At 47.7% G+C, this 23,611-nt stretch overlaps 1 protein-coding gene across 2 annotated transcripts in view; it reads left to right on the forward strand.

The window, feature by feature from the left end:
- Positions 1–23,611, forward strand: part of EYA2 (EYA transcriptional coactivator and phosphatase 2) — a 206,492-nt gene that overhangs the window by 51,921 nt on the left and 130,960 nt on the right. For both annotated transcript variants that reach the window (XM_037044208.1, XM_037044207.1), the window contains exon 2: positions 18,151–18,266. In XM_037044208.1, the coding sequence (XP_036900103.1) occupies positions 18,161–18,266 (106 nt within the window). In that variant the 5' untranslated portion in view covers positions 18,151–18,160. The remainder of the gene's footprint in view (positions 1–18,150; positions 18,267–23,611) is intronic.

The following is a 23,611-nucleotide window of genomic DNA, read 5'->3' on the forward strand; positions in this document are numbered from 1 at the left end:
CCCAAGGTCCATCAGTCAGCTGAAGCATCTCCCCATGAGCCAACCAACTGGAGCCTCACGCCTGGTTAGAAATCCCCTTGGCCTGTTTCAGCCCCACGATGCACCCTTTGGGGGTTTGTTTAATTTTCTCCAGCAGGTTCTGGCTGGATTTTAAACCCTGCAAAGGACAGATCTTAGCAGAGGGGTGTGCTTAAGGCTGTTGAGTTTAGGTTTCACTTAGAATTGGAAGCCCCTCCTCCTTTTGCATACAAGCACAATTATAATACAATGTGTCATTGAATGTAGGGGGGAGGGGAATGCGGAGGGTCCTACATGTTCCCTGACCCTACAATAGGAGTGTGTCAGACCATTAAGTCAGGACATTGTTACCACCTCGGGGCCAATTTTATCAAGCACGTCTTTTGTTCTTCTATCAGATAAATACCTGTCCAAGGCACGGTGGTAAGAAAAAGATCAACTCAATGGGCTCGTTAGCTGACATGATAAATTTGCAGATCCTTAACTGCAGTTCTTCGTGAAGAATCAATTCTCAGGTTTTCGTGGAAAGTGCGATTGAAGCACCGCTAAAGAATTTACTAAAACCCAGAGCGGGTGTGAACTGATACTTCTCTCAAGTGGCTGCCTTTTTGAAAACTCCTGTTTCCATCTCTCCGCCAGCCTCTCATGCAGGAGTTAGAGTGCTCTACTCGCCTACGTGGATGTCTTTAGAGGAGAGCTTCTGGACTGGGGTGGCTCTAACCATGGGGGACATCTGGCAATGTCTGGGGACATTTGGGGTTGTTACACATGGGGGAGAATGGTTCTACTTTCACCAGGCGAGAAGGCAGCCAGAGATGTTGCCAAGCATCCAGGGGCTGGCCCTTCACAGCGCAGAACTGCCCAGCCCAAAATGTCAAGAGTGAGATGGGAGATAGGGAGAGGTTCATTGCATCACTGATTAAAATAGCAAAACCCAAACAAAAGAAAACCCGTAAATAACCCGGATGTCCACAGTTGGAAAATGGCTGGATAAACCCCGGTGCGTCATTTCAATGCCGTTCTCTGCAGCTACGAAAAACAATTAGGTGTCTTTAGGTGCACTGATGTTGAAAGTTGCCCACAGTGTATTTTTAAGTGGGAATAAAAAATATACAACATAGTTTTTGCTTAAATAGAGTACTATCTTTTTGGGTATTATTAAGGAAATTTTGTAGGCATGATGATGGCATTAGGGCTGTATTTCAAAAGAAATCTTTAGTTTGTCGTTTGATTTGTTTTTAGAGATTCACGCTGAAACATTTGGAGATGAAAGCACGTGCTGGCTGGGACTTGCTTCCCATCCCCTAAGGGGAGGAGTTGGTGGTGTGGACAGGCTAGGACTGGCCGTGAGTTCACAGTGGCCGCTGGGGCTGAGGGACGAGCATAGGGAGGTTCGTTGGTGAGTCTGGGTATTTTTGTGCGTGTTCAGAGTTCCTTGTAACGTCCAGTTGCTACACAAACAAGCACACACACACGTAGTGCCCTGAAGACAGTCTGTCAGCTGACAGATGAGTAGATACAGACAGAGATGTGACTCTGTGTGACAGAGAGCTGAACTCAGTGCCGTGAATGGCGGAGAAGAGTGTTTCTCTCTGGTGTGGGAGTCTGAGCCTTCACAGCGGCTCGCTCTCCGAAGTCACCTGTGCCCCAGACTGCTTCCGTCTTGTCACATGTCCTCAAAACACTGCTTTTTCCTCCAGGGTCCATGACGGCTCTCTCGTCATTCTCGCAAGTAAGAGTGGGGCGTTTGCTCCCCTCCCCTAAAGACCTGGTCTGCACGTGGGATGCGTCACTTTTGATTGCATCCTGATCGTAATTGAGTCTCATGGCCACAACCTAACAGCAAGGGAAGCCGGGAAATTCATTCTTCGCAGCTGCATGCCCTGCTAGGAATCAGGAATTTCTTCATGGTAGAAGAAGGGGAGACGAGGGGGCATACCGGAGACCACCTAACAAACTCCGCCGCGATGTACTTCGGGTTGTGCTAGGGGGACCTCTGTTCAACTCCTTTACCATGGGCATGTAGTTCTTTTTCTTTTGTAAAAAAAGAATTAAATATTGCCCTAGCCAGGCAGCTCAGTTAGTTGGAGCATCATCCCATATACATTGCAGGTTTGGTCCCCGGTCAGGGTGCATGCCTGAGTTGTGGGTTCAATCCCCAATCGGGGTGCATATGGGAGGCAACTGATCGATGTTTCACCCTCTTTCCCTCCCTCTCTCTCTAAAAATTAATAAACATGTCCTCGGGTAAGGGTTAAAGAAATAAATAGATAGATAAATAAGAATTAAATATGGACAGGGCTGTTGATAAATGGCGCATGCGCAATTCTGTATGTAAGGCTGTGTGAAACTATAGGCTTTTCCTCAGTGTTCATTTAACTGCTACCTGTCAGCTGATGGTTTAGCATCGACTTCAGTTACCACGCCAGACGCCAAGAATGCAAAGCCCCACCGCCACCCCAGACAGTGAGCAGGCAGCATCCTTCCAGGTAGTGATCAGCCTCGTAGAGACAAATACAGTGGGATCAGGGATGGGAGGCTGCGGGGGAGTTTGGGGAGGTTGGAGAGGTGGGGGAATGGGTTCGATACTGTGATCAGGGAAGGCACTCCTGAGGAGGTGACGTTTGAAAAAATACCTACATGGAGTGAGAGCAAATCGGGGAGGGTCTGAGGAAGAGGAATTGGGGCAGAAGGAACTGCACTTGCAAAAGGGCGGTGTCCCTGAGGAGAGGGGAGCGGTGGGGGGGCGGGGGCGGTCCTCAGGGCCGCGTGTGTGCAGCCTTGGGTTAGGTGCTCGATTAAGCCATTTAGAAGTAAGGCGTTGTGGCCAAAAGGTGTTTCTCCTAATTATTTGCACTTATTTTCAAAATGTGGGAAAACATCCCGTTGGCAGGATGTAATGCAGCGAAACGAGGTTTCCTTTCAGCTCTGCCTGTCGTTAGTGGTGGGACCTGAGGACATTTATTTAGCACGGTGGCCTCTCCCGCGTTGGGGCACAGAAGAGAGTTTACTCAGATCCTGATCCGTTCTAGGGACCAGGCCAGTGGTGAGTCATTTCAGCCCCACAGTGGCCCTGCAAGGCGGGTACCATGTTTATCCCCATTGGAAACACGAGAAAACTGAGGCAGGGAAGTCAAGCAAGATTTTGTAGCACTAGCAAGTGGCAGGCTGGGATGTGGCCCAGGCACCTGGGCATCCGAGGGAGCCCGCGTGTCACCCCACTCTTCCAGGTCCTGCTGGCTCCACCCACCTCGCAGGCTGGTTGGGGGAGTGCAGTGAAGAAAGATTTGTGACAGCAATCTGCAAGAATACACATAATGTTCTTGTAATATTCTTCTCTCCTTTAAACGCTTTTAAAATTTATAAACCCCTAATGAAATAACTGATTCGTCCCAGGAGTGATGAAGCCGTTAGATCAGAGGTTTATGGGAATTTCAAAACGGGGGAAGGAGAGTGTAGTCGGTAGATGGGGGGGGGGGTCACCGGGACACTGCCCCTCCTGTTGCAATGGGAAGGACTTTGCAGCATCACGGCCCCCCCCTTCAATGAACCTGAACCTAATTTAATTTGCAAGTAAATAAGTGGGGAATAAATGAACACCACCGTGAGGATGCAAATAGAAAAATCCAGGACATGAGATATTCTTCAAGACAACTAACCTTGTATCTTCAACACGTCGATAGTCTGCATGAAAAAAGGGGGGGCTGTTCTGGATTAAATAAACGTGAGGAAGCAAACGTAACATGTGGACTCTGTTTAGATCCCGAATCTTACAAGCCACCCTTCCAAGGCCGTGTGCAGACAGTTGGGGGTGGATGTGGGGGTTGATTAGGGACAGTGTTCCTGATGGCGTAGGAATCAATGTGAACTTGGTTAGATGTGATACCAGAAGGCGTCCATATTTTTAATGCAGTGTGGCAGAAAGAAGAGACTTTAAGTCTGAGTTTGTTCTTAAAACTTCACCAAGGAGAAAAATAAACAAACCAAACAGCTTAGAAGAGACTCATAGGGTAAAATCTTAAAAATGGTTAAATCCGAGTGATAGGTGTTTGGTGAGTCATTATGCTATTCTGTCTGCTTTTGCACATGTGGGAGATTTTTCATTAAAAAAAAAAAGTTCTAGCTCTCCACGAAGCATCTTACCAAAGAGAGAGAGAGAAAAACCTCACTCTATGAAATTGCATAAAATTGAGGCAACCTCAAAACAAGAAGAAAAACATTTAAAAACTCATGAATCACTGCCTGGGCCTTTTAACTTCAGGGTAACAATGTAATCAGAGGAGATCAGTCATCGGGGAAGATTAATTTTAAGACCTTTACTGCTGTGGGTGGCAGATGGCAGGAGAGGAGAACGTTCAGAGTCAAGTGTCCCGGCTTTACAAAGTCCACCTCCGCTACTTGGAGTGGATTTCAGGCACGTGCCAGCCTTCCAGCCCTCACTTTCCTCATCTGTAAAATGGGGCCAGAGTTCTGCCACTCTCACAGGGGCTATTGGGAAGGTTAAATGAGCTCAAACCTGAATAGCATTTCAAACAGGGCCCGGCTCCTAGACAGCGTCTCCTGCACGTGGACTATTGTCATTTTCAGTTTCGTGATGGTCATTGCTCCCCGGGGACACACGTGAGGATTTGGGTCAAGGGAAGAAGCTCTACTGTTCAGTTTTGAGTATTCAGTTTCTCTTACCCCGTCACCCGTAGTTTTCTCCCACCCCTTCCCCTTTACTCAAAATGCCCTGCTCTGTAATCTCGGAATGAGTCTCTCCCTGGTCTAAGATGGTTTCAAGTGGGGCCAGGTCATTGCGGTCGGCTGTGGTTGGGTGAGCAAGGAGAGGAACAGCAATGGGCAGCGATGCCTGGGTGGTTTCTACTGAAGGTAGGGACTGTAAGTCAAGTCAAAGCACAATGCCTTTGCAACCGAAGGGAAGGCAGCCTCCAGCCTGCTGTTTACCTGCCTCTCTCTTGGGAGGGGGGTGTTCCTTGGGCTCCCCGGGGCCCCCAGCACTTGACATTCTCCAGCCATCACTGGCAGGGACAGGCCTTTCCTTAGAGCAGGGGTCGTAGTTGTGGGCTTTTTTCTTTTTCTTTTTCTTTTTTTATGGCTCCGCATGAGACGTGCTCTATAAAGTCCTGCATTCCGCTCGGGGGCCTTGTGGAGCCCAATCTGAAATCAGCAGAATGTGTGTGGTCCCTTCCTGCTCGGTCACCACACATCAGGGACTTTTTTGAAGGTTGCCTCTTGTGGGCCTAGTGAGTATTAGAAAAATGCATTGTAAAACGCAAGCATATGAACTTAGTCGTGTTTTTTTTTAAAAAGCCAATCTCAAGAGGTCTCATACTGTACAATTCCATTTTTGTGATGTTCTCAAAATGCCATCGCAGAGCCAAAGACCAGAGCAGCCAAGGGTTAGGGGTATTGGGGGTGGGGAGGACGAGGCGAGGCTGGGTGTGCCCATGAAGGGACGGACCTTTGTGGCCATGGAATGGTTCTCAGACTTGATTGCAGTGGTAGGTACACAAACCTGCACGTGTGATAAAATGACACCGAGCTACACTGAGATGCACTTGGCACCAATGTTGATTTCCTGGCTTGGACATTGTGCTATGTGATTGCCGTAGGGGAAGTGGAAGTAAGGGTACCCAGGACCTCTCTGTACTCTTTTTTACAACTTCCTGTGAATCTTTAATGAAGTGAAAATAAAAGTGCTCTTTTTTTTTTTAATCCCATGGACAGTGAAACTGGATTAGCCAAAAACAAAGGGCCCTTGTTTTCTAAACTATCGGGAATGAGGGACGCATAATGAAACTCTCCCCTCCACCAGTGTTGTTCCAGGCCAAGGTCACATGATGAGACTTTGTCAAGCCCAAGTGGGAGATCTTAGTCTGGGGCTATGATTCTAGTCCCAGTCTGGTTCTCCATTCTGGCGGGACTCCCCAGAACATAAGGCTGAGCAGTGGTGCTGAGGACTGGCCTGCTGTGAGGGCAGATGAAAATCATGGCTGTGTCTTCCTAAGAGAATTCTGAATACAAGCTTTCCAATCAAGAATAGAAACAATGCAAGGGGGAGAGTGGGACATGGCCGCTGGGGATAGAAAAGGGACCAGCCACTCTGACAATGCCCTTTACAATTTCAAATGCTATACCCAGGCGTTTTACTTTGGGGCATCAATCCTAGAGTGCTGTGTGCATGTGCACCCTAGTGGGCCTGTCCCAGGCCGTGTGGCATTAGTTATAATAAGTCTAAAGCTCGAGAGACCCGAGGACTGGCTGAAAGGACCCGTGGTGTAGATCTGCCTGGGAATACTATACAGCAGTGAAAAAGAGTGAGTTGCCTGTCTGCGGCATGACATGGAAAGAACATGGAGATTTTATTATTCGGGTGGGTATGTACAGAAGGGTATGAATCGGCATTTGTGTGTGATGGTGGCCAGAGGAATGTCTTCAGAGCTATTCGTCCTGTTAGTGATTGTGGATACAGCTGGTGGGGTATTATGGCCAGAGACAACTTTAATTTTATCAGAAAAGTTTATATTTATTTATGAACGTTTTGAGATAAGACCTGGGTGGTTCAGTTTTTATCTTAAGAAAGGAAAGGTGACCGTTATTTTCTCAGCTGGAGGAGACACACGTCTTTGCGACTCCACTGCCTCTGCCCTGGCTCCCTGGGGTCACCCGCCGATGAATGCCCCCTAAGGCTGGAGAGCAAATCCCTCTCTAGAATGTCAGCTTCAGCAGAGCAGAGAACTTGTCTGTGGATTCAACACTGTATCCCCAGAGCCTGGAACAATCCCTGGCCTTCAAAAAAAAAAAGGGGGAAATAAAGTAGTCAAAAAAGCAGACTTTCCTTTTCGGTGTGTAATGGGAATAGAATCGGTGATCCTGAATGATTGGCAGCCTGGCTCAGTGAATGAATCAGTGAGTGAGTTTAGCATCAGCTGTGTCCCTACTTCATCTGCCTTCTTCATAGTCATAGCCTTCAGAGAAGAAGCTGAAAGGACCTTGTTCGTCTGGGGAGACGGTTCCCTGTGTATCCCAGCCCTGCCCCCACATCTCCTATCAGGTGACACCTTCCCTGTTGTAAGGGAGATGGAGCGGGGAGGGGGGGGTGTGGAGATGTGGACAGGAAAAAAGGCTTCTGACTGTACCATTGTAGCATGTGGGGTCCCCTCTGTGGATATTCGGGCTGATCACAGTGATAGCAGCCTCCGAATTTCCTACTCTTAATTCTCACAATGAAGTCCCAAGAGGCAATGCACGTGTTCTCAGAATGGGGGTCACAGTCTTTTAAGACTGCTTTGCCAGCAGCTCCCAATAGATACCTTCCAAGATTGAATCCAGTGGGAGAGAATATCTCTTCTCCAGTTTATCCTGGGCCTCTCATTGGCCCCCATTAGCTCATGACCACCACCCCTGAGCCAATCACTGTAGACCAAGGGATGGGAGATGCTAATTGCCAGGCTCAGGGTCAGCCCCACCCAAGCCACATGTACTGAGAGTCAGGGAGCTGTGGTTTCTCCAAAGAAAGGATGCTGTTGCCACCAGACCCGCCAGGCCAAATCCCAGGAGCCCCCTGCTCCTGCCATGCTCCTTCTTAGGCAGTGACTTCTCCATGCTGTGGCTCTGGACGCTTTCACTTTCTCCTCCTGCTTTCTTAGCTTGACCTCTGAGATCATTCTGCGATATATATGTGTATGGAATCATCTCATTGTGCACCTTAAACTTATATAGTATGTCAATTATGCTTCAGTAAAGCTGGAAAAAGTAAACCTGGGGTGGTGGGGAGCAGGACATGACAACCAGGCAGAGCTTAATGGCATAATCATCACAATTAGCAAGCACTGTGTGTCCTCTGGGCAGGAGCTTTTGGACAACTTCTCCCTTCTGGGATGGCCCGGGGACATCCAGGTACTTCTGGCCACGCCCTCATACGGTGCTAATGCTGGGAAGAGTAAACCAGGGGGTCTCAAGCTCGTGCCTAGAGGGGCCAGGCAGGAATGTCAATGAGTGTGCCATCTGGTGTGGTGACGATGGCAGTGCCCAGCACATATATGGCAGGCACTTGGTAAATACTGGTTGAATGAGTACATTTATTCATATACCACATTCATCCATTATACCAGACATATTTATTAAACAGCCCTCACGGGACCCTGCAGGAGATTTGGGGAATGTAATGGCAGACAAAATAGACAGTTCCTTTCATCAGGTGGCTTACAGTCTGGTTGGAAAGATAGATGGAAATTAGTAACTTAGACACCTGTAAAAATGGTTATAGCCGCTGCCTTGTGAAAAGGTGGGAGATGGGCCCATGGAAGCTGCTGTAGGGGGGTGGGCCTTATTCAGAGAGGGCCCGGGGAAATCATGCTAGAGCTGAGACCCCCAAAGGGCAGGAGGGAATGGTGTTCCAGGCAGAGGAAACAGCGTGTGCAAAGCCCAGTGTGCTGCACTGAGACATTGAGGGAAGGAAAGCCAGATCGAGGCTGTGTTAGAAGTCTTGGCTTAGTCCTAAGGACAACAGAAAGCAATTGGAGGTTATAAGTAGTGACGAGGAGAGGGGGCAGGTTCATTTATGTTGTCAGAAGTCCCTTAGGCCACAGCAGGGAGAAAAAAACACAGGGAGGCCACCGGGGCCCCAGAGAGATGGGCGCAGAGGTCACGGTGGTTGTCCGGGGCACAGAGGGCAGTGGCGTGGCCCTGAGCAATGGCTGTGGAGGGGGAGAGCAGCTGGTGGGTTCCATGGATGTTAAGGAGGCAAGCTTGATGACACCCGGTGATGGATTGGGTCTGAAGGTTAAAGAAGAGGGAGGAGGGGGACGATCCCGGGCTTTTGGTGTGAGCACCTCTCCCCCCTGAGATAGGGGGCAGCCAGTTTGCACTCAGCAGATGTATTTAGAGTTGAAATCAAACGGGGGTGGTGGAGGCAGCCAGAAATGTCCAGGTTTCTAAGCCCCTGAAAGATGGTAGGAGTTGGTCCTCTCTCTAGTTCCTTTGGCCGACTGGCCATCTGTCCTCTCCATCCAGCAGGCAGGGCCACTGTTCTCAGCCAAGGTAGCCAGAGCGCTCAGGCGGGTGTGGAAAGGTGAGCCGCCCACCCGCCTGGGAGCCTCCATCTGCTTTTGATCCCTCCCAGCCTTTGAAGTCGCCCCCCACCCCCCACCTTCCAGCTGTCATCTCTCAGGCTCCTCCAGCAGCCTCACACTCCCCCAGTGCTTCTCAGTCCCCGGGGACAGGGGTGGTGACAAGGGTAACAAATGGTGCAAGCCGCTGGCAGCAGCCGGCCAAGGAAAAGGCCAGGGGGCGGGGCTTGCGAATGCCTCTCTCTTTTTGCTCCTCGGGGCCGGGTTCTGAAGCAGCAGGCGTATGGGGTTTTGCAGCGGTGCAGCTCAGGGGAAGAAACTTTCTTTTGTAAATGAATCCCATGCCTTTGCTCCCTTTCTCTGCCTTCATGAAAGAGAAGCTAAGTCTTTGTCTTCCCCCCAGATTCTGTTAGACTGTCTGATTTCTCTCCTCCCTCTCCCACAAAGAGGATAAGCCGGTCTCCTATTTCAGGCAATTGTGTGGAGGGGAGAAGGGGGAGACGGGCAGGAAGCCTCCCCCTAAACTGCATGAGAGCTCGACCCTGTCCCTCAGGCCCCAGTAGGAGCCAGTGGCTGTCGGGTGATCATGGCAGTTCCCGGTGTCTGTCTCGAGTAAGTGTGCCAGGCTTTCGTCTGCAGGAACAATGTCAGCGGTGGCTACCCTTTTGTGGAGTGCACACTCACCTGTGCCTTCTCTGACTTCCCTGCCAGGAAGGGCACAGGTGTTTTCTCCATCCTCATGTCTGAGGCTCAGAGAAGCAAAATGACTTGCCCAAGGTCATAGAGTTGGTAACATCTGAGCCCCTGCAGCAGATGACAGAGCAGGGAGGCTAGGGTGGGGGGGTGCTCTGATTGGACGGCTTAGTGGACCCACTGGATTCAATACTAACCAGTTTTACTGACAAGCCGTGGTTAAGATCACAGGCCCCAGAGCCAGAGCGCCTGGTTGTGAATCCTGGTTCCAGCCCTGACCACCAGTCACTCTCTGAACCTCAGTCCCCTCGTTGGCTTCATAGGATTAAATGGGCATATATATGCAAAGAGCTCTTGGCTCCAGAGTAAGTGGTTCTCAAGTGTTAGTTATTTTTATTTCTCTTATCTGTAAACTAAGCAGTACCATCAGGGCCAGATTAAGGCCTTGAGAGGCCTCGGAGAGATGAGCCTCCCTCCGCCACTGTCCCATGTAATTCAATAATAAAATAATATGACCCGTGGAAGACAAACGTAAAACTCATCCTGTGCTGAAATTTGAAAAGCGTCTTTTCAGATCTCCGTGGCAGAACAGGATCAGTTCACGGGACAGGAATGACTCACATTTCCTTGGTACTGACGCTTTGCTCAGACCTATACCTGTGTTCAGTCAGCCTGTTGGGACATAGAGGGCGGATAATTATATCTCCCAGGGTGGCCGAGAGAATTAAAGGAGGTAATGTACAAGTAATCAGGAGCATTGGCTGGCAAGTAATAGGTGCCTGGGAAATGAGAGCTGTGATCAGACTTCATGGTTCTCACTCTGTTCACATCGCTGTACTTTGGGTGAGAGGTTTGCTTCTATGAGATAGCAGTGCCTCCTAAGCTATAGTAGGAAAGAACAATTGTCAGGCGCTTAAATTAAGGTCCTGCTTATTTTGTGAGCAGAACATTTCATTTAAAAAATATTTATCTTTAGAAAGGGGAAAAGGAGGAACAAAGAGAGGGAGAGAAACATCAGTGTGCATTTGCCTCTCTTGCACCCCCTACTGGGGACCTGACCAGCAACCCAGTCATGTTCTCTGACTGGAATTGAACTGGCAACCCTTTGATGCACGGGTTGGTGCTCAGTCCACTGAGTCACACCAGCCAGGTCTGTGAGCAGAATATTTCTATTGCTTCGGCTTTGTTAGTGATAGTTACTCATTTGCCTCTGAAGGATCATGTTGTGATAGGTACGTTTGAATGTTAGATCTTACATTGCCTACCAAAGATCCAGACTCAGGAAAATGGCTTTATTTCCCTTGGAGTTAATTACCATGCAAATTAATTTGAGGAAGGACAAACCTTTTCTTTTTTTAAGGATAAACCTTTTAGTTGTTATATTGTTATATATTGGTGGATTGATTCTCTTATCATTACTGTATATTCCTCTCAATCTCTATAATGGTGTTTATGTGCAAGTCAATTTGAAATGATTTCTGCTTTCTTTTAATTAGTATTTGCATCATATGGATTTTTCCAATATTTTGCTTTGAATCTCTGTGTATCTTTATACTTACAAGAGTCTTATAATAATCACATAGTCCATTTTTTAAAACCTAGTCTTGTAAACTTTGTCTTATAATTTGTCATGTTTCCATTTTTGTAATTATTGTAGTGTAATATAAATGTATATTAAATGCTTGCATTTAGTACAATTATTGCTAAATGACTTTAAATTTATCTCTTTTTTCAGTTCATTTCATCTCTTCTATGTTTTTTTCCCCTCTACCTTCTTTCGGATTAATCAACTATTTTTATTACTTCATTTTCTTCTCTATTAGCTTGTTAGTAGCCATTTTTTAATTATTATCCTCTAAGTAGGTACCCATCACATTATAGCGTGTATCCTTGGTAAATCTGAAAGTTCACTGTAAGTTAGTACTTTTACAACATCCGGGAAAATGCAGTGTCCTGAGAATAAGTTAACTTTGTTTACCCCCTTCCTACTCACGTGTCCACCTTCTGTGTTGTTCTCCATTCCAGGCTGAATTTTCATGCCTCCAGAGAATTCTTTGGTCGTGTGGGGCTTCCAGTGGCCAACAGTCTTAATATTGGTTTGTTTCATGTTGAAGGATTTTCTTGCTGGCATAAAATTCTACGTTGGCAGATGAGAGTCCTTTTTTTTCATATCCATCATTTCTGTTGAGAAGCCTTATTACTCCTTCTTTAAAGTTAACTCGTCTTTTCTTTCCCCTCTGCCTGCTTTTAAGGATTAGTATATTCTTACACATATGTTATTTGACCATGATACGCATGCTCAGTAGTGTTTTTCTCTGTGTTTATCCTACTTTGGATTCACAGAACTTTTTTATTCACTTAGCTTGGTATCTTTCATCAGTCTTGGAAATGTTTCTGTTAGTTTCTTGTTAAATATTTCTGACTTGTTCTCTCTCTCCTCCCCTTCTGTGGCCTCTGTGACATGTATGTTAGACCTTTTCTCCATGCCCCATGTTGCATTTATGCTCTTTAAAAAACCTATTTTCCAACCTTCTTCCTGAGATTTATCTACCGACTTATCCTCCAGTTCATTAATTTTTTCTTCTTCTATGTCCAATATGCTCTATTGAGTTCAGAATTTCAATGATTGTGTTTTCAGTTTTAGAATTTCCATTCGATTTTTTGAAAGAGACTTTAGTTCTCCAGTAGCATTCTACACTTAAATCCAGGTTCATGATCATATTATCACAGGGTTGGGGAGTCCACGTTTGATCATCCCAGTATCTGAACCTTATATGGGCTTGGATTTTTGTCTGGGTTTTTGATCATTTGGTGTTGTCTCCTTGCATGTCTGGTAATTTTTTATTAAATGCTAAACACTGTGTATAAAAATTACAGAGACTCTGAAAGATGACGTCTTCCCTAAGAGAAGAATCACTTTTCCTTTGGCAGGTGGCAAATGACTTTGATCCAGCACAGGATTAAGATGGCTTGAGGCGGGAGCTATTTGCTTTGCCCTCACTCCAAGGGAGTAACCCTTCAGGAGTGCCGGTTAAAAGCCTGGTGTGTGTTAAATGATCATTGAAAAACAACATTTTAAAAAACTAAAAAATAAAAGCCGGTGTGTTTGCCAAGGCCTCTCTCCTCCTCGATGAGCCATGAACTCTAAAATTTGCCTCCGTAGCCCTGGGAGATTGCCAGAATCTCTGCTTCATTTCTTGCCTTTTTAGCGCTCCCTTCCTGCTTGGCTTCTCTGCCTCTCACCCCACCCAGTTTAGGTATCAGCAAATGCCTCAAAGGTAGTGACTGTCAACAATACTCAGCTCACCTCTCTATTGTTCTCCTATCGCTAGGATCTTTGCCAGCTGCCTTCCTTGAGTAGCCCTGAACTCCAGTTTTTGTGCTGTGTCTGCACAGTGAGGCTAGAAAACTCTGAGCCCTTAGTTTTTTCCTCTGTGTTTATAAATGGGCAAATGTCTTGCAAGGAAAAGTGGTAGAGGTCAGGCTTCACTCGGTCCATTTCTCATCTCTCTGGGATCTTGGGCCCTCAAACTCTGCCTTGGTCTCCTTCCAGTGCCTTAAAACAATGTTTTCCAGCTTTTATTTTCGATTGTGTAAATGAGATGGAACCAAAAATGCAAACTATGTCAGCGTATCTGGGGGGGTAGGCTCAATTAGCTTAATACATTTTAGGAAAATTGACTTATTTTCATTTTCTCCAATATTGGAGGAAAATGCAACTTTAAATCATACTAAGTGGAAAACTTCGGATGAATTAAAGACTTAAATATGAAAAGTAACATTCCAAGTTAATAGCTTAAATTGCAGATAAACTTTAATATCCCAGGGTTAGGAAAAGAATGTTTACATTTAGAAAAAAGTCATAAATTATTGGGCAAATATATTAAAATGTTTTATTCTCTAAAACACTATAAATAAAGAAAACAGAAAATGAAAGATTAAGAAAAACTTATAGCATCTAAAACCAACAATTGGAAAACTGTACTCGAACAATAATAAAAAAGTTTAAAAAGACCCCAATAAAATGAAGTAATTTATTTAAAAAAAATAAACAATAGAAAATAAAACCAACAATGTGCCAATACCTAGATTCTACAAGGCACTCCAACAAGCCAAGAAGAAAAAAAAAAAAAAAGAAGAAAATCCAGTAGAAAAATGGGCAGGGATAAAAGATATAAATAGACAATTCTCAGAAACTCATATGCCCCATAATTATGTGACTATATGTTTCAACTCACTAGTAATCATAGAAATGCAAGTTAAAACAACTATGAGATATCATTTTCCACCCATCAGCCTGGCAAGAATGAGAAAAGTGGACAAAGCCGAGTGTTAGCAAGAATTTATAAAACTAGAAATGTTTATGTACTTCTGCTGGGAATCTAGAACGGCACAGGAGCAACAAGGAACCGTCTGCTAACATGCACATAAATATGTTTTATTATTGTATGTTTTCTATATTTTTTGTTTGTTTTGGGTTTTTTTAAGATTTTATTTATTTATCTTTAGAGGGGAAGGGAAGGAGTGAGGGAGAGAAATATCAATGTGTGGTTGCCTCACAATGTGTGTCCCCTGCTGGGACCTGGCCTGCAACCCAGGCCTGTGCCCTGACTGGGAATCGAACTGCAGTCCTCTGGTTCGCAGGCCCGCCGTGCTCAATCCACTGAGCCACACCAGCCAGGGCTGTTTTCTATATTTTAAAATATTTGTTCTGTTTCAGTGAAGATGTTCCTTTCAGCATTGTTTATGGCAGCTGGGAGGGGGAGGCTTCCTAGACGCTCATCCCAGGGCGATGCATAAATGCAATAGAGTGGAGCACAGTATGGAATTCTAGCCTCAGGCTGGGTTGTCAGCAACGTGCATACATTTTAAAATCGTAGTGCAGACTTGGGGGCGGGGGAGTCTAATAAACAATGAGATCTCATGTACAACACTATTCGTGTAAATTAAAATGCATCACACATAAAACCGTGACGTTGTGCAAGGAGACATATTTAATACATTAGCATCATTGTCCAGGACGGGATGGGAAAATGAGGATAAACAGAATTTTTTTCTTTAAATCTTGCAGAAAGAAGCCAATCACTCCATTGTAGATTTGCTCCCTCCCTCCTTGCCAATCCCTCTCCTCCTCCAGGCCTTCCTCCCTCCCACCCCGCAACAAGGCGCCAGTCAGATGGCAGAGGGCACAAGGTCTGGGCAGGCGCTATGGGGGGAGATACAGACTATTTCCACATTGCTCGGTTGGCGAGAAGAGTAGGCGAGGGGTGAGTGCACCGAAAGCCCTAGGAGTAATGCTCTGTCCCAGAGCTAAGACTCACAAACACATTCCTGCCCTGCTATAATGTCAACAAATGCTGTTTGGATGTGGTAAGAGCTCTTGAGGATGACAGCGACACTCAGTAAAATAAATAAGCCATGTGACTGAGGCCAGAAGTCACATTGCTATGTCTTTCCTTGTCCGGCTTTTCCAAAGTGGTACAATAGAATGGATCTCAAATGCAAAGGCCTGTAGAGACCAGGAGGAAATGTCAAGGGAAAAGGAGGGTCAAATGTAAGACACTAGGGAGGGGTGGGGACTGTGGCAGATTGGAGCCTGTATGCTTTGACTAAGTTGGTCTGCCACGACTTAGCTCCAGGTAAGCACTGCCAGGCAGAAACATGGCATTATCCTTTCATTTTCAAGAGAAGCTGAAATTCTAGGTTCTTGTGTGAAATCACTTTATTTTAAAACATGGCTTTATGTATCTTTCAACCCTGAGGATGCAGGAAAAGGTAGTTTGTTTTGCTGCCTCTAATACCCATGCTCTTGCACCTGGACATTTAGAGACCAGTGCTATTTTTAACATCACTGTTTATTTTTCAACCTCGAACTATTTGCATACACCCAAAAGGATGAAGGGAGTGAGTGTGGATAACGTGCAGCTTTCTGGCACCTACAGGCAGTAGGGTCTGTGTCTGCCATTGGCTGAGCTCCGTACAATATGCTGGATGTATTAAGAGAACGAGATTCTCAGGCCTCTCTCCTGGAGTGTCTGCGGCTTTGGGGGAGGAAGAAAACAGGCAGCCTGGGCCGCGTGGCTCGGTTGGTCAGAGTGTCGCCCTGTACACCAAAAGGTTGTGGTTTTGGTCCCCGGTTAGGGCGCAGACCTAGGTTGAAGGTTCCATCCCTGGTTGGGGCATGTACAGGAGGCAGCGGTTGGGTGGTTCTCTCTCACATCTGTGTGTGTGTGTGTGTGTGTGTGTGTGTGTCTGTCTGTCTCTCCCTCCTCCTGTCTAAAATCAATAAACGTATCCACAGGTTAGGAGTAAACGAATTAAAAAGGAAACGGGCACAGAGCGTGCATGTGTACCTGGGGAGATTTAGGTATCACCTGTGCGTCAGCTGATACAAATACGCGGTGGAATTCTCTTGTCAGATTAAAAAGTGTATATAAAGCACTTCCTATGTGTAAGTCCTGGAATAAATAATTTCTTTCTTTTTTAAAAAAATTAAGTGTGTCGGGAGCACAGCAATGTGTGGTAACCACCTCACAGCGGTGTGCCCATCACCGTGCTGGCGAACTAAAGCCGGGGTTGGCAGATATTTTCTGCCAGATACTAAATATTTCCAGCTTTGTGGGTCTCTCTCGCAATCACTCAGAAGTGGCAGCGTGGACGTGGTCAAGGACGACTCAGTTAACCAATGAGCAGCGCTGCATCCCCCCGAGACATTACTTACAGACACTGAAATTGGAATTTTACAAATTTCTCACATGTCATGAAATGTTCCTTTGATTTTTTTCAACCATTTAAAAATGTAAAAGCCATTCCTGACGCACAAGCCACAAAAAAAATACCACACCAAACCAGATGGCAGGTTGGCTTTGGACGGGCCACGGTCAGTGTCAACCCCTGAACTGAATAAAATGTAACGTGCACCATCGAAATCCCCAGGGTGCCACTTCCTGAATCACATCCTCCTTCTATTCCCAGAGTTAGCCACTGTCCTGAAATCGGTGTTTATCACTCCTCCCCGTACTGTTCTACTTTTAGTGCGTGTGTCTCTACCCCTAAACAGTGTGTGATACTGGTTTGTGTGTTTTTGCATTTCATGGAAGTGGTGTCATACCTTGGGCACCCTTCTGCTTCTTTGCTCCATACTTTGTTTGGTGTCTGCTGTGCTTGTGTGGAGCTTCATTCAGTCTTTTTCGGGACTGTATTATATTCCATTCTGTGAGCATACTGCCTAGTTATTCATTCCTGTGGTAGTGAATGGGCAGATAGGTTGCTACCTACTAAGTCCTCTGTTGACATGTATCATCTCTTCCCACCTCACCGTGACCTTGTCCGAGAGGGGCTTTGATGATCCTCACTTCCCAGAGGAGAACACTTTTGACTTGGAGCAGTCTGGTAACTTGCTCAAGGTACCCAGTAGTGACCCCGGAATTTGAATCCGCAACCTTTTCACAATGAAATCGGAGTTCAGAACCCCTTTTCCCTCTGTCAGTGTTCCGTGTTTATTAACACAACGATAGCAGATCTTGACCTTGGAGACTGACATGCCATCGATGAGCTTAGCCTTTCCCTGAGGACAGCTTGAACCGGCATCCCACCGTGCTGGTTGTAGTTCAATCCCTTGCAAACCGACATTGCGCCATGCTGCACGCGCTAGCCGGGAGCCTCATTTCCTAACTGCAGCAGGAAGGAATGGGGGGTGAGGGCGGAGTAAGTATTGACGTAGGGCAAGGGTGGGAAAAGTTTTCGGTAAAAAAATGAAAATGACCCAGGAGAACTGTCCCTACCCTTCCCTGCCCCCAGCACGTTTTATCGACATGGCGAGTGATGCGGGGGCTCGTGTGTTCGTCCTTGGGAGGGACCTCGGTGATGGGCTGGGAGTTTCGCTGCCTCCAGGGGCTGGATGTCAGTCAGTGACGCCTTTCAAGCCTGTCTCGGTCTGAACAAGTCCCACCATGTCCCACCGTGTCCCTTTGTCCCTCTTAACTGCAGCCAACTCTGACTTCTCCCTGGGCCTCTGGCTTTTGGGAATCTAAATTCCAACACTCTCCCGACCCCTTTCTCCCTCCCTCTCCTGGGAAGTCTTCCTGGGACACTCCAGCTCATTCAGAATACGTTTCAAAGAGACCAAAATGTATACTTTTTCTAATGGCAAAATACAGTAGGAAGGAGGGGAAAGTTTTCATCAAGCGGGCCTAGTCTCATTCCCATTCCTGAAAAGTTTAGTGAATTTTGATCATGTAGAATTTGTAAGACGGCTGGGTTCAGGTAATCAGCTTTCATATGTATACTTAGGGGAAGCAGTAGGAATCATTAGGAAGTGTGCATCATTAGTGAACAAACGATGTTTTGCTTTGTTTTCTTGCAGGTACAAGGAAATGCTAGAATTAGTGACCTCACCCAGCCTCACTGGAAACAGCACCTGTCTGGGTAAACTGAGGCACGCTGCCGAGGCCGATGTCCGGACTCTGAGTGACGGAGAAGGTAGGCCTGGCGTGAGTTATGGTGCACCGGAGGTGGTCCCTGCTGACCCCACAGAACCCAGTAAGGGGCTAACACCCTCGGACGCCCGTCCTTTCCATACTGCCACTTGTCGTTGTGACGATTTCTCCCCCGGCTGTGCAGATGGTTGCCTCTGCACCAGGACTTCAGCAAACGTTGCTGAGAGTTTTGTCTGGCCACCCGAGGTGAAAGCGCGCTCGCTCGTGTCCTGAACTTCCCGTCCCAGTCTCCAGTTCCAGGCTCTGCTGACACCTCCACAGATGACAGCCAGTTTGGGGTGTGCCCTGGGTCTGTGCTCTGTCGCTCAGCGCTCTCTCGCCATCTTGGCATCCAAGCAGGCATCTCGTTTGAAGGGAGTGGATGTTGGGACAAGAACTCGTCTGCCTTTTGCTTTCAGGGTGGGTTGAAGTCAAGGAAGCCGAGGGGAGAGTTAAGCTGGTTTTTAAAATGATTGGCAAATGATGCAGCTGGACTAGTTTTCACCAGAACAATTCCAGCTATTGTTTGCTTGTTTGGGATCTGTGGGCCTTCCTGGTAGAGCTGGAGTTCACGAAAGGCCCTGAGCTGTTCTGTTTAACCACTGGGCTTAACCCTTTCCGGGGCCTGCTCTGGGGTTTGCGGCTGGTATCCTGGGACCCCCCCGCTCTCTCTCCTTCCCGAACTGTGTTTGATGACAGCTCATGGGGCCCAAATGCTCTGTAACTGTCGTGGAAAACCAAAGAGACGTGCGTCTAGTCGAATATAACATCACAAGGAATTTGCTGTTAAACAACTCCAGGCTTCTGGAAGTAATTATTGATGTCCCCAAGACAGTGACATTTCCTTTACATGCCAGTAATAAAGCTGGAACAGCCCTCCCTGCTCGAAATGCCACCCAGCTGGGCCAAGCTCCCACGTCCTACCCGCCCAGCGGAGAACACGCCCTCCTTCCTCCTGGCACTTTGGAGGGTGCGTGTAAACCGCCCTGGCCTCGTTGAGAATCTGCGAAGATGTAGTGAGCCCTGTTCAAAGGCAGTCCTCCTTCCAGAGAGTCACGGGGCACCTCAAGACTGTCTTCATTTCAGAGTGGGCAAAGCTAGGACAAGGCATAGAGCGCTGAGTAAGGGGGATCCAATTCCGAGTCCCAGCTGCATTGCCAACCAACCCAGTGATCTTGGGCGAACTGCTGACCCCTTCTGTGCCTCAGTTTTGTCACCTGTCCAATGGGGGCATGACCACAGTCCACTTCACAGGGTGCTTATCACAAGGATTAAATGAGGTAACCTTCTACAAAGTGCCTGGCACACCTCAGGGGCGTGATGCAGAAGTCAGACTTGTAACTCCTTGCCATTGTCCTCTGAATCAAATAGCCACAGTGAGTTCAAAGCCATGGTTGCAGTCTGGCAGCTCACAGCCAAGTCTGACCCTCAGGTATGGCTTTGTCTGGATTACACTATTTTTTAAATTGATTTGAGAGAGACATCAATTTGTTGTTCCACATACTTGTGCGTTCACTGCTTGATTCTTTATGTGCCCTGACCAGGGATCAAACCCTGCAACCTTGGCGTTTTAGGGCGATGCTCTAACCAACTGAGCTCCCCAGCCAGGGCTGGATTACACTATGTTTTAAATAAAAGTTGTAAACATTGGGACAATTCAGATAAAAGTCTGGATTTCAAGTTTCTTTTGAAACGCCCACTGCTTTAGGAACAGTGGGCCATGTTCCCGCCTGGCCGCCACTAGTGGGCGCCTAGGGGCAGCTGTCCTTTCGGCAAGTCCCTGCCTTGTGTCTGTAAGTTTCGTGAGCATGTACTTTGTGCCAGGCACTGTTCAAAGCAATGCAAATCTAGTTGATTCTGCTCCTCCTCCGTCACTATGAGAACCAGCACTTGGCTGTGTGTAGACATTCATGTTTGTGAACTCATTCAGACCCCACGACTACTAAGACATGGGAACAGTTATTAACCTCCTTTTCCTTACGAGGAAGCTGCGGCACAGAGAGGTTGTACAGCTTGATCAAGATGGCACAGCTAAGTGACAGCCAGAATTGTTTGTAGGCAGTCTGACTCCAAAGTTCTCCTATCAGTACATGGTGCTGTCTCTTGTATAACTACTACACTCCTGTTGGGCTCTGAGCCCCTTTTACAGGTGTGGAAGTTGAGCCATGGGGGAGTTAAATAACCAGCTTAAAGTCGCACAACCTCGTGGCAGGGCCAGACATCAAACCCAGGCACATTGGTTCCAGAGTCCCCCCCCCCTTCTAAACTCAATAATCGATTTCCATCAAGCTCTGGAGAGTCCCCAGACCCTATGTCTTTCCCCCACGGTAGTGGCCCCACAAACACCATCTCTCTCCTAATTGTGACTTGAGCTGCTAGTGCCCTTTCTACCGCCCTGGAGCCAGCTGTCTGCCAAGGCTGAGGCCATGGGGGTGGAAGCAATGGGGCAGAGAGAAGTGGCCCCCAAATATTAAGCAGGGCAGGGCCCAGGGGTCAGGTTACAGACACACACACTTCTTTCTCTTGACATGGGCGTGAACTCTGGCGATCCGTAGGGGACATTCCACCCTACCTGTGGCCCCAGGTGCAGCCAGACCCACTGCTCTTCCTGGCTGACCTCCTCGCCCCCTCCTCCTGGGCCCTTCCACCCATCACAGAGCCATTATTGAGCGACTCAGCTCCAAGGGCCCAGATCATCGGAGGACCCCAGGGAGGCATGAGCCACGTGGCCTACACTCAGGGGGACTCTGCAGGGGACAGGGAGCCGAGAAGCCTCCCAGTGCATCCAGCTTCACCTCCTACCAGTCGTGGGTCCCTGGGCTAGTAGCCTAACCTCTTCGGGGTTTACTTGCCTTGTCTTTTAAATGGAAATCATTATTTCACCGGCCTTGAGTTGAGGTGAGGATGAAATGAATAAAACATAGAGAAGACTAAGTGTTTAAAAAATTATATAAGTCTTGACTAATGTGGCTCAGTTGGTTGGAGCATCATCCCACAAACAAAAAGGTCACAGGTTCGATTCCTGGTCAGGGCACAGGCCTGGGTTGTGGGTTCAGTCCCCAGTCTCAGGGCACATGCAAGAGACAACTATTTGATGTTTTTCTCTCACATCGATGTTTCTTTCCCGCTTTCTCCCCACCTTCCCCTCTCTCTAGAATCAAAGAAAAAAAATTTTAGATTTATAGAATAGGATCTAAATCTCTTACCCTGGCCTCCAGATTCTGCCTGTCTTTGCCAGCCTTTCTGACTCATCTCGTCCCCAGCCGCTTTGCTCACTGGCCCAGCCCCTGGCCTGACCCCTTTGCTGTAACTCGTAAGCACGATTCTGCCCTCAGAGCCTTTGTACTTGCTCTGCCCCCTGCCTGGACCAGTCTTCCCCCAACCTCAGGGCCATCCTCTCATCCCTCAGTTCTCATCAGAGAGGTCTTTTCCATCAAAAGTTGCTCTTCATTCATCCATTCATTCAACACATGCCTGCCTCTGGGCAGACACCCTGAGAATCTGCATTGCTAACCAGTCCCTGCTATGCTGATGCTGCCAGTCCAGCGGCCACACTCTAAGAACCAGGTTCCAGTGCTGGTTTTAAACCCGACTACACATTGGAATCTCCTGGGAAGTTAAAAAAATGTTCGTATAATGTCCAGATCCCACGCTCAGAGAGTCTGACTGGCCAGAAGTGTGACCCAGGTAACAGGATTTTTTAGAGCTCTCCAGACGAGTTTGTGGTTCCAGACGCTGACTTCCTCCAAGACAAGGACAATTCTTTGTATACGTATTTAAATTTGTGTCCCAAATGAGTGCATACCTCGGTGCCTGGCTCATGGCAGGTCCCTAAACATTATTCATGGGTGAGTGGGCGGATGGAAGGATGGATGGATGGATAGGTAGGTGAAAACTGAGCAGTCTTGAGGAATCACAGATCATTTCAAGTTGACATTGGCTTTGAATCCTTAGTAAACTTCATGTTCCCTGCACCTCATTTTCCAGATCTGTAAAGGACACACAGTAACTTCCTCACCGGGTTGTTACGGGCAGTAAAAGAGAGAAGGCCCGTGCGGTCCTGCGGCGGCGTAGTCCCTGATCTGCAGGAACCTTTTGAGAAATAGTAGCGCTCCTTCATTACCCTCCAGGGGAAAATTGGGCTTGAACTGTACCCCGTCTTATGGAAGGAGGGAGAAAGAGTTATGGGACTAAGAAAGTAAAGCTGGACAGAGAAATTTTTTCTATTAAAATGCAGGCACACTGTGCAAAAGCGCAGGCTGTCACCTCATGAAGTGTCTCCTCGGAGAGAGAGGCGAAACCCCCACCCTGTGGGCAGGCTGGGCTGTCACCTCAGCCTCAGCCTCCGGGGCCCCGGGCTGGCAGATCTCGACTCATCCTGCGCCAGCCTGGTGCAGCTGCCAGAGTGTTACCCAGGTCCTTACCCTCGGGAACCTCGGGTGACCTCCACCTTTGCCACCTCTAAGCCTTTCTCGGCTGGTTTCCTGGGGCACCCAGAACGGCCTCTCCCTGCACAGAACAGAAATGGTTTCCTGTTAAGGAAACTGCCAATCCCCTCTTCATGAGCCAGGGCACTGAGGCTTATGAATTACCTATGCCCTCCGTGGGGACAGGACTTCCACTGACAGTGGCGTCTCCCAACCGCCACGCATTCCCAAGCCACTTTCCCGGCCATAGATTCATACTGGCACTTGCTACTCATTTTCCTGAAAACCACTAACTCCCTTTCGGTGAATTCATTTTAAAAGGATGACTTCAGGCCGGCTCCAGAACGAAAAGTTATGACTCTAATAATCGTGTTATGATTCAGATGTGCATTAAAATACATTTGCGATGATTCAAACAGGAGAGCCTGAATGTGCGTACCCCCTCCAGTCCCCACACTCTGGGATCTGCGGGCCTCATTCCTCTCACCCCTCAGAAATACCCCCACAGAGGACAAGCGACCTGCTCACTGTCACACAGCCACTCAGTGCGAGTCGGAGTTGGGTGCCCGCTTCTGGACTCCTGACACGGAGCTCTCTCCTGCTGTCCCTGTCCCCGGTCTGGGAGCAGTTTGCACCACCCACGCGAGGGAGAGGAGCTGACACAGTTTGTAGACACGCACCTTTTACAGCAGAGACCTGCCTCAAAGCATCCCACCAGAGACTGTCTCATCGCACAGGGACCAGTGAGAAAGCGGCCCCTGAGGTCCAATACAGACATCGTAATAGTGGTGGCTGCTTTCAGAATCATTAGCTCCTTAATCCTCCCAGTGAGAGGTTAAAAAAAAAAGAAGTGTGAGCATTCAAACTGGGCTCCCGGATTTAAGTGGCTTAAGCAAGAGCCCCAGGAGAATGGGAAGCTAGT

The sequence above is a fragment of the Sturnira hondurensis genome, unplaced genomic scaffold (genome assembly GCF_014824575.4).
Source record: "Sturnira hondurensis isolate 20B ecotype Veracruz unplaced genomic scaffold, ASM1482457v3 Scaffold0004136, whole genome shotgun sequence".
In the NCBI taxonomy this organism is placed as follows: Eukaryota; Metazoa; Chordata; class Mammalia; order Chiroptera; family Phyllostomidae; genus Sturnira; species Sturnira hondurensis.